Here is a 10,782-nt window from a genome sequence, read left to right on the forward strand (position 1 = left end):
AGCGAAAGATGGAGACGGATAGTCAGCGGAGGATTTATGTAAGCCCCAGACAAACTGCCGGGAATCCGCTGGAGCACGACTAATGATGCGGGCTACGATCCCGATTTGGCCTCGTAAAATCGAAACGCAAATTACCAAAACAAACACCAAAATTATGCGTTTGGGCTTGTTTATTTTGCATACGATAAGTAGATAAAATTGGGAGAAACGCTTGATGGTTGACATTAGACAGTGGGATTCGGTTTAGTTAAAATATTTTGGCAGTACAACGAGTATTGTTTGCCTTGTAATAAATCATTTTTCCCAAATTTAGAATTGATTAAAGAAAGTACGAGATAATTTTATAAAAAAAATTAATGTATAAAAATAAAATAAACTCTATTTTCACCAAACAAAGTCTTACAAAAGTCGCATTTTGTAAACAACTCAATGCCAAATTTTATTCAATTTTGCTGGCAAATTTATTGAGTTCTCTTGAGTTTCCGGTTCAGTGTTATTGCCTGCCTCTTGGCAACGATAACGAAACAGGACCAAAACACCCCCACCTACCTTCACCACCACCTCCACCCAACACAAGGATACACCGGTAACAAGAAAAGCTTTGATAAGCAGACCTAAGCACTTCCATTGAACTATAAAAAAAAGGAAAAACCATTAAGAAAGATGGTAACCAATTTTAAGAGCTTTCTTTTAAAGCTTTGAAAAAAGGAAGCAAATGAGATAAGCAAAAGTAGGCAGTTTGTTTACAGTTTAAAATTCGAAACGCAGTTGAAATTGGTTTTCGAGAAACGCTCAGAGAATAAATGTTAGTTGTACACACGAATAATTTAGGTTAGAGTAAATTATTAGCGACAAGATGATTGATATTTTGTCGCTGCCGCGCCGGAACAAGGTGTCCGGGAATCCGGCCCTGCTGAAGATGATCTCCTTCAAGACCGGACTGCCCATAAACAGTCTGCCCGGCTGGGAGCTGATCCCCCTCAACTGCAAACTGCCCATGCTCAAGTGTCCCGACAACCAGGTCATTTTCTCAAAGAACAAGATCGGTCAGGATGTAAGTATTAACTTAATTTTCACCTATAACTTACTATGTGCCTTATGCGCAGAAAAAAGCTTGATAATATTATCAGTTTGACTTGATTCCTATAAAATATTCCCCTTCTAAAGAATTCGCGGTCTTATTTATTTGAAGAATTCGCGGTATTCATGTATACATTAAAACAAAAATAATTTGTAATGTCACATGAACATTTTGTAAGATCAAACAAAGATATAAGAGTGCAATATCAACTTAATATTGATCTTATTTTGATGTTATTATCAGTTTGACTTGATTCCTATAAAATATTCCTGTCCTAAAGAATTCGCGGTTTCATTTCTTTGAAGAATTAACATTTAAGGATACAATATCAAGTTAATATTGATCTTATTTTGTTTTACTTTTCAATTCAGTTCAAGAGCAGGATATTATTATCAGTTTGACTTGATTCCTATAAAATATTCCTCTTCTAAAGAATTCGCGTTCTCATTTCTTTGAAGAATTCAATATCAAGTTGATCTTATTTGGTTTTACTTTTCAATTCAGTTTAAGAGCGGAAAGCAGGAGTTCGAATGCTCTGTTACCGAGCACATACCCGAGTACAATCCGCTGCACGACTCCAATCTGAAGACCTTCTACTCCAACGAGCGCAATCTGAAGCGTTTGCGGGAGAACGGTGAGATAACGCAGGACAACGATGTGATCTGCAACCTGAAGGACTTCAACCAGCACCGCCAGGAGCTGCACAAGTCGCAGCTGTACTACATTCTGCAGGCCTACAAGCGGCGCGAGTCGGAGCAGTACGATCGCATGCTGATCGCCAACGCGGAGTCGATCACGAAGAAGGACCACCAGAATCTGGCCGCCCGGCACCAGTGCACCGAGGAGGTTCTGGCCAGGAAGCAGCTGCAGGAGCAGGAGCGCCACGAGCGGAAGGTCCACCTGCTGAACATCACGTACGAGAAGTTCAAGCGCCTGGAGAACCTGGCCTCCATGCAGAACATGCTACTGGAGCACCGCAAGATGCTCACAAATATGCGGGTGGCTGCGCACATTGGTATGTGCCAGGATCTGATGAGGAAGCTGCTGATCAAGCAGAAGAAGCTCTTCCAGTTCAAGAAGGATCGGTTCAACAAGAACATGCGCATCCTGCGGAAGCAGCGGCTGGTCAAGGACACCGAGCAGCAGATTCAGTCGTGGCGAAAGCGGCTGGACGAGCGGATAGCCAACCAGCGCAGGGTCAACTACCTGCTGCAGGAGGTGGAGAAGGAGCGCGAGGCGTTCATAGAGCGGCACAAGGCGGTGTACAGGGAGAAGTGGCAGCGGATTCAGGACGAGATCAAGGAGCGGGCTCACAAGGCAGTCGTGGCCCGCCAGCCGAAGCGAAAGCGTCGCAAGAAGAAGAAGTCGCAGCTGGAGGAGCGAAAGCCGTCCTTCTGCGACGAGTACCAGGCCACTTTCGAGGGTTTGCTGGACAGCGAGCTCTGCTACGCTTTAAATGCAGCCATTGCCATGGAGGGTCAGACCGCTCTGACCTTCGCCCCAGATGATCCCATCTACAAGGCGGCCCAATACATTCTGGACTACATTATTTCGGGTCTAAACGATGATCTCAGCGAGGACGAGTGCGCCATGCAGGTGCTGGTCTCGCGCATCAAGGACTTTGTCTGCGATGCCAAGAAATATGTGCACTACGTAAGTGGTTGACTCTATTTGATATCATTTTGATATGAATAAAGATTATGTTGATCTTTTTTCATATTATTTGCTCAAAAAATACTAAATTTGGTATTTTTGATATGATAAAATATCATGTTGATATGTTTGAATCTTAAATTTGACATGAATCATATCGGCTTTTTATTGATAAGAAATAGGGTAGAAATAACCCTAATTCATATCGGGGTTTTTTTCTGTGCAGTGTTCCATTGATCAACTTATCTCCCGTCTTATCTCTTTAGCTGGCAGAAAGGATATCAATTTGATATCATTTTGATATGAATCTTTTTTTATATTATTTGCTCGACAAATACTAAATTTCGTATTTTTCATGATATGATTAAATATCATGTTGATTTGTTTGAATCTTAAATTTGACATGAATCATATCGGCTTGTTATTGATATGAAATAAGGTAGAAATAACCCTTCTTCATAACGGTTTTTTTTCTGTGTAGTGTTCCATTGACCAACATATCCTAATTTTCTCTTTCTCTACCAGAAAGCCTACCAGATCATCGGCTTCGCCCGGGACCACAAGGCCATGGAGGTGCCGCCGTCGGTGGCCAAGCCGGCCAAGAACCACTCGCGCGCCTCCCACGTCTCCTTCAGCGGCGTGGCCAGCACCATTGGCGTGGGCAGCTACGAGATCCATCCGTTCGTGGACATCCGGCCGTGTGGCGAGCGACGCGCCACGCCGGCGGGCTCGCTGGCCTCGCTGGTGGTCAGCCAGATTGGGGAGCAGGTGATCCAGGACAAGGTGCGCCTGCCGCACCTGAACCGCAACCAGATCGTGTTCATCGAGCACTACCTGGTGAAGTTCAAGCGGGATCTGCTGGTGGGCCTGGACAAGCTGGTCTTCGCGGCCATCCAGTGCCACTTCGAGAACCGCATGATGGAGGTGCGCGAGGAGCTGCTGCTGCTGGACAGGAGCTACCTCTTCGAGCAGATTGCCCAGGGCATCCTCAGCTACGCGGTGAATCCCCTGAACTACCAGTCGGTGCTGAAGCTGGCCGTGAGCGTGCTGTCCTGCGAGATCATCTGGGAGCTGCAGCAGACGCTGCTCAAGCCGGGCATCGTTCCCCGCGGGCCGAACCACCCCGCCTCCTGCGGCACCGAGCGGGAACGCGAAGCCATGGCGTTGTGCTCGCCCTGAGGAGGATATTTCCTATCTCTTGCGGGGAATAAGTCGTTTAAATTGCATGTGGAAGCAGGGTTTTCAGACACTTACTTCAGATTCCCAGGAATATGTCCCAAATTTATGTGCCATGTTTAAATTCGATTTCGTTGTGGTTAGAAAATGCCTTGTTTGTTGGTCAATAAAGTGATTTAATTCTAAAATTCTAAGCAAACACCTGTTTATCTAGCAATTATGTTACGAACCTCAAGTAAGAAACACTATGTTTTGGTGAATTCTTATGGGAAACTATATAGATTCAAGGGGTAATAGTTAGAGCAAACACTCACCGTAGCAACGGATTATATCTATCAATCAATTTTCACTTATTTTCATCAGTTTTTCTTTAAATTTCACTAGTAAACACCAATAAATTGTATTTTTGTACAAAAGCGTGGAAGCAACAGCTGGCAAAACAACCAGGGGTGCGCAGGCCGATAGATTCCGATAGCCAGGGCGGCACAAACCTATTCCGTTATCGATTTATATTTATTTAAAATTAACAAATTTTATTCTAAAAAAAAAAATAAACTAAATAAACTTGACTTAATTTAATTCATATTAAACATTTTGTAAAAGTACTTTCTTGAGAGAACATTTTGCAAAATTTCTTCATTGTATTGTTTTTTAACTTTTGGAGTTAAAAATTTTGTATAATTCGACCCAGTTTTTAATTATTGCAGTAGGGTGTTCCAAAATTACAAATTTAAAGTGGCTTACCCGTAAAAATAGTTCTCAAGAAATGTATGCGCTTTAATTTGACAAATTAAAAAAAAAAATTTTTAATACAAAAATAAAAAATCAAATCGCTTTGCTTTTTTATGTTTTATACAATTTGTTAGCACACTAACTACATGTCAACAAATGCTTGTATCATCTTCTAAAACTAACTTAGGTGGTAACTATTTAGGAAAACTGAAAGGCGCCCCATAGGGATACATCATGGAGTTGTAAGGGGCGCCCGGAGCGCCCAGAAGGGAGAACGGAAACACTGGAGCAGGTAGACTAGCTGCGGCAGCCTTAGAGCCGCGTTTCCGCTTCTGTTTGGCCACAGGTGCTGGTGGCGGCTCGTCGCTGGACTCGGACTCCTCGCTCTCGCTGCTGGCCTCGCTGGCATCATCATCATCCTCATCGTCGTCCTCCTCGTCCTCGTCTTGATCCCTCGGTTCCACCTTCATCCGCTTCTGTGGCGTCTTTTTGGCAAGCTTCTTCACCGCCTTTTTGTCCTTCTTGTCCTTTTTGACCTTAGCTGGAACTGCAGGTGGCACTGCAGCTGGGGCTGCAACTGTGCCAGCAGGAAAGGCAAATCGCTGGTCGGCATGAAAGACGGTCATCTGCTGCATGACAAACTCCATGAACGACTGTATGGCAATGTTCAGGTTGGGCGGATTCGGGCAGTTCTTGAGGCCATGATACCGTCCGGAGCAATTCCGGCAGATCATCTGGCACTGGAAGGAAGTGTGGCCCTGAAATAATAACTAATTAATAAATATCTATAGAAATCACAGAACATTTATACCTTCTTATCGCAGATGCCGCACACATCGACGGTTTTACTCTTGTTCTTTCCCTTTGCTGCCTTTTTGTCGGTCTCCTCCTCCGGCTCACTGCTCTCCTCCTCCTCCTCCTCGTCGGTGATGGTGAACTGGCGCTCCTGAGTGCCCATGCAGATCACCTCCTCCTCGGTCTCCTTTTCCTTGGCCGCCTTTTTACTCTTCGCCGACGACCGACTGGGTTCCTCCTCTGAATCCGAGTCGGATGATGAGGATTCCGAGGACGGAACGGGCTTCGCAACCTTCGCTTTTGGTGTGGATGCCACAGCCACCTTGCTGGCCTTTGTTTTACCCGAGGATGCAGGCTTAGTGCTGCCCAACATTTCACCTGGTTCGGGTTCGGATTCCTCCTCCGAACTGCTCGACGAACTGGACGAGCTTTCCTTCTTCTTTGTCGGAGATTTGGGTTCCGGCTTGACCACCGGCTTTCTTTGTGGCTTGGGCTTCAGCGACTCGACCTCCTTCTTGATGTTGATCAGCGACACGGTGGTGGGTTCTTCTGGTGGAGGAGGCACCTCAGGTGCAGGAGCAATTGCAGGTGCAGGTGCAGGTTCCGGTTCCGATGGTTCAGTAAAGGAGACAGGTGGCAGGCTCTCCTGCCTGTGGGACGAGGGCGCAGGTGAGGGAGCAGGAAGAGGTGGATCATCGGTGAAATCCCCCACATTATCGTAGTACAGCATGTTGCTTTGGCCTGGGCTAACTGGATGCTGCTTGGGATGCCATGAGTTGTTGCGGCCACCACGCTTATTGGAATCCCTGCCGCGGTTTCCCCTTTTGCCCCTTCCTCCGCCACCACCTCCTCCTCCGTCTCCTCCTCCTCCTCCGCCACCACCTCGTCCTCCTCCTCCTCCTCCTCCTCCCCCTCTTCTTCTGCCACTCCTCCTGCCTTGCTGCTGCTGCTGATTATTCGGCGGCTGTTGGGGATCCTTGAACTTGTTGAAACCGTTTCCATGCTGGCCACCTGCTCCTCCTCTGTCCGACCAACTGCCATTGGACTGGGGATTCTGGCCGTGGTTTCCTCCTCCTCCGCCGCCGCCACCGCTGCGCCGCTGGCTGTTGTTATAGCCATCGGCGAAGAAGTGGTGTCGATCCCCAGAATTGTTCCAGCCGGAATGTCCTCCGCCGTTCTGCATCCTGGAATTTGTATTTACTCGTATTTATCAAAACGAACCGCTAGCCGCGGCGCACGTGTTGAGCCGATTGGCTGTTATCGATAAAAAGCGATAGGCAGTAGCGCAGCCGGGCTGGCTTCTTTCAAGCTAAAGCTGTTTGATATCTATATAGCCAGTTTAAATTTAATTGTAGTTGTAAAACCATTATATTGAAGCACTAAATATAAAATTATTATTTATTTAAATTATAATTTAAAAAGGAAATCATTAAAAAGCTCTAAAAAATACAAGATCGCTTTTAGCTTTTTCCCGCTGGTTTCGATAAGTTAGCCACGCTAAAGATCTGCCACCTCTAAAGCCGTGTGGAGCACAATAAATTCGGGGAAAACTCGAAATGGAAAGTAAAAGAGATATAAAACATAAGAACAGGGTGCATTTCCGCACCCAATCGTGGGGCAAGACAAAGTTCAAGCCCAAGAAATATGTCAAGCCCTTTGTGCCGCCCGTGCCCGAGAGCAGCGCCAAGCCGTGGCAGCATGTGAAGAACGACATCATCGATGACTCCGAGGAACGGGGACACCAAAATGTAGACACCGAGGATGCCAGGAAGTTCATGCAGCAGAGGGAGCAGAACCACCGGCGAAACATCATAGAGGCCAACCGATCGGAGGCCACCAAGTGGGAGTCCTTCGAGGAGGCGGAGGAGAAGCCAGCCCCAAGAGAACTTCCCACGGACGTTGAGAACTTCACTGCCAAGGATCGCAACTTCTACCGAAGGCAGCTTACTAAAGGCATAAGTCTAACTGGTAAAAAGGGTAACCTTCGATCCTGCATCACAGACTTGAAAAGGAACCCCAAGCAAATGCTCAATATTGATGGCCAAGCAAAGGGAAGCAATCCCTTCCAGAAATTGAGAGACAATGATAAAGGTAGAGTGCAGAAAAAGGGAAAGAAAGCGAACAATCCATTTAACAAGAAACGCAATGAATAATTTACATAGAATAAACGTGGCTGCACCCGAAACTTGTTATTAAACAATACTAAAATAAATACTTTTTATAAAAATTATAAGCCTAGCCCTTTTAAATTAATAGACAGCTCCTCGGGTGACAAATCAGAAATGTATACACAACATTACTACACACTTTATGCAAATCTTAAAAGTAGTGGTACAAATACATGTGGAATAGGTCGGCGAAAATAAATAAACTAAAAAGAATGGGGCTCCTCCAGCGGCGGGAGGAGCAAGAGGAGATTGAAGCGGCGCCCGCTGCGCGATGGTTCCAGCCAGCTAGCTAAATCCGGATGGGATCCTCAGCCATTGGCGTTGGCCAGCTTGGCGATTAGCTGATTAAACTTGCCATTGGTGGTGACCGACTTCTTGGCCGATCGCACTTGTTCCGGCGAGTGCTGCAGAAAGTAAACGACGATAAATTCGAGTGTTTGATTGGCTTCCTTGGGGTACATCATGTTGAAGGTATAGTAGTAGCAGATCAGCTGCGCCAGAATGTCCGGCAGGTCGTCGTCCTTGGCCGCGAACGTGGCCATTATCTGGCCCTCGATGTAGACCTTGGCCTCCAGTTGCGATTCCACGCCATCGGCCGTTGTTATGGGCGAATCTGTAGGAATATGCCGATTATTATTTGGAAAATCATTCGTTTAGTTCAATACACTTACTGACTAGAGCCACCCAGGGGGCGTTTGTGGGATTCGTGCTCTGGAGCGCCTCCTTGCCGAGGGAACCGCTCTCCAGGTGCTTGAAGATGTAGTCGGGATCCTCGTTGAAGTGATACGCTATGCCACGCAGCAAGTTGGCGTTGCTCTCCTCCAGGGCGCTGATCTTCTTGTTCTTCGAGCTCTTGAAGAACCTAAAAAAGCGCTCCTTTTCGCCGGTCAGGCGTTTCTCCAGGGCCCGCGGATCGATGGACATGAGCAGCTCGAAGTGCTGGTACAGCACAGCCTTGTCAAAAATATACGGCCAATTGTCCTTGATGGCCGTGATGTCCGGGATCTTTTCGCTGTTGTTGAAGAACGAGCGCTGCAGCGGAAAGCACTCCTTCATATATTCGATAATGGTCGCCTGTTCCAGGGGGGAACTGCCGCGGTAGCTGGAGATGAGTAGCTCCTTCTTCTGCTCCAGATCTCTGTTGAGAGCCAGTGCTTTGGCATCGCCATTGGAGGCACCACCTCCGAATTTTCTTTTCTTACTTGAGATGTGAATCTCGAAGGTGCCCGAGCTGCTGCCGCGCTTTTGCGGCTTGTTGAGCGCGTTGTTCCGGTTGATCATCTTGGAGATGAGCGACTGCGGCGTGGTGGCTATGAACTGACCCTCGCGGTCCTTCTCGAGCAGCGAGTCCGGGTACTTTTCAGCCGCCTGCTGGGCCACCTGGCGGAAAACGCGAATGGGGATGTGGGCCGATATCTCGCGGAGGGCCTCCACCAGCACGTTGGCCAGGGTGTTCAGGCGCTTGCCCAAACTGCCCTTTCCCTTGAGCAGCTTCATTATGTCGCCGGGCACCTTGCTCCACGGTATCGAGAACTCCTTGAACAGGGCCGAATTCTTTGCACTCGAGGGTGTTACGCTGGACAGCGACAGGGTCTCGTCGTTGGAGACCGTCGAGTCGTTTGGATTGGACACAATACTGTTGTTGGCATAGAAGCTGGGATCCACCGAGCTGCCGGCGCGTTCGGAGCGATTGAGCGGCGAGGGAGGCGGCAGAACCACATATTCCTCCGACTCGGCGAGCAGCATGAGCAGAATCTTCTCCTTGGCGGCGAACAGAAGCACGTCGTCCTCGCAGATCTCGCAGCCGTTGCTCTCCAGGACAATTGTGCTGCCACACAGGCCGTATTTGTGGGCTAAACGAGGAGTTGGAAAAATTGATTAATATTTATTAAATTTTAAATTTAATTTGTAAGAAAATAAATTGGATTTTCTAAATTTTAAACGATATAAAACTATATTTTAGCACATAATTTATTGTTAGTTTAGGTTTTGTCAGGCAAAAAAATTAATAATTTAATTAATGAGTTCTAAAACAACCAGAAATACAATTTAGGAATCATGATAGCTACTATCTAATGATTCCAACTGGGCAAATTTGGTTATATTTCTAATCTTTAAAAATATATTAATTAATAAAAGTTCTAAATAATTTAATTAATGATTTCTAAAATAACCAGAAACGCAATTTAGAAAACATAAAATTTACTATCTAATGAAATCCAACTGGGCAATTTCAATTATATTTCTAAATTCAATGTATCAACTGTTTAAACTCCTTTAAAAATATATAAATTAATTGAAGTTCTGAATAATTTAATTATTGATTTCTAAAACAACCAGAAATGCAACATAGGAAACATAAAATTTACTATCTAATGAATTCCAACTGGGCAAATCTGATTATATTTTTAACTGAGTAAAAATAGTAATTTAATGAATGATTTCTAAAACAACCAGAAATGCAATTAAATTTACTATCTAATGAATTACAACTGGGTAACTTTGATGGTTTCTCTAAATACAATGTATCAACTGTCTAAACCCCTTTAAAAATATTTTATTCAATTAAAGTCCTGCCCAATTCCTTACCCTTATCGATCACATCCTTTCGCGTGGGCAAGGACATGAAGGTCTTCTTGATCTTGCGATCGGCGCTGCATATGGTAATCAATACTTTGTCAGCCAGCTCGGTCTTCGGCTTGCCCTCGTCCCTTTCGTCCTTCTGGCCCGTCGTCCCAGTGGAATGTGTGGGTTCTGCGGGGCCAACAAATAATAATAATTGTAAATAAACCACTTAAGTTGCACAAACAATCGCGCAATCCCCGTTTTCCACTCACCGCAACTCTCTGGCTTTTTCGCTCCTCCTGTTTGTACACCATTTTCGATTGTTGTTGCCTTTGCGTTTGCGGCCGGCGCTTGGTGCGGATGACTTGGACTGGGGCTGATCGGCGTCTGCTGGGCCTTCTGGTCGCCGCCGGAACTGACGGGCGGTGCGGGGGCAACGTCCATGGCTTCTAGTTGCGTTTTTGTGCGAATCCAACCACGTCCCAAGCCCTGTTTTCCGTGTTTTTGGACCGTGAAATAATATTGCAGAATAGGGATGTAAAAAATACATCGATGCTTGCGGTACTATCGCGATGGTATCGATACCGCGCGTTCTAGAGTGACCGTTGGGGG

The 10,782-nt window shown here is 46.0% G+C and overlaps 5 protein-coding genes across 5 annotated transcripts in view; 2 read left to right on the plus strand and 3 right to left on the minus strand.

Annotated features, from left to right (window-relative positions):
• Dus1 (Dihydrouridine synthase 1) overlaps positions 1–4,346 on the minus strand; it is a 29,792-nt gene extending 25,446 nt beyond the window's left edge. Inside the window, exon 1 of the mRNA XM_070218922.1 lies at positions 4,225–4,346. The gene's annotated coding sequence lies outside the window, so the exon portion shown is untranslated. The remainder of the gene's footprint in view (positions 1–4,224) is intronic.
• LOC108062067 (capping protein inhibiting regulator of actin dynamics) lies at positions 744–4,095 on the plus strand. Its single transcript, XM_017148590.3, has 3 exons — positions 744–1,054; positions 1,586–2,734; positions 3,260–4,095. The coding sequence occupies exons 1-3, from the start codon at positions 857–859 to the stop codon at positions 3,911–3,913; spliced, it is 2,001 nt and encodes a 666-aa protein (XP_017004079.2). The 5' UTR covers positions 744–856; the 3' UTR covers positions 3,914–4,095.
• Positions 4,347–4,749: 403 nt separating the features above from the next.
• Positions 4,750–6,686, minus strand: mbm (mushroom body miniature). The gene is made up of 3 exons (XM_044395061.2): positions 6,317–6,686; positions 5,454–6,271; positions 4,750–5,400 (listed from the first exon to the last, which is right to left on the minus strand). Exons 1-3 carry the CDS (start codon positions 6,618–6,620, stop codon positions 4,837–4,839), a joined length of 1,686 nt encoding a protein of 561 aa, XP_044250996.1. The 5' UTR covers positions 6,621–6,686; the 3' UTR covers positions 4,750–4,836.
• A 255-nt stretch (positions 6,687–6,941) lies between these two features.
• LOC108062491 (uncharacterized) lies at positions 6,942–7,670 on the plus strand. Its single transcript, XM_017149207.3, has one exon. It carries the CDS (start codon positions 6,994–6,996, stop codon positions 7,588–7,590), a length of 597 nt encoding a protein of 198 aa, XP_017004696.2. The 5' UTR covers positions 6,942–6,993; the 3' UTR covers positions 7,591–7,670.
• A 31-nt stretch (positions 7,671–7,701) lies between these two features.
• Positions 7,702–10,748, minus strand: LOC108062483 (uncharacterized). Its single transcript, XM_017149197.3, has 4 exons — positions 10,443–10,748; positions 10,195–10,359; positions 8,277–9,458; positions 7,702–8,218 (listed from the first exon to the last, which is right to left on the minus strand). Exons 1-4 carry the CDS (start codon positions 10,612–10,614, stop codon positions 7,914–7,916), a joined length of 1,824 nt encoding a protein of 607 aa, XP_017004686.2. The 5' UTR covers positions 10,615–10,748; the 3' UTR covers positions 7,702–7,913.
• Positions 10,749–10,782: the final 34 nt, after the last annotated feature.

This window comes from Drosophila takahashii, chromosome 2L (genome assembly GCF_030179915.1).
Source record: "Drosophila takahashii strain IR98-3 E-12201 chromosome 2L, DtakHiC1v2, whole genome shotgun sequence".
NCBI classification, from domain to species: domain Eukaryota; kingdom Metazoa; phylum Arthropoda; class Insecta; order Diptera; family Drosophilidae; genus Drosophila; species Drosophila takahashii.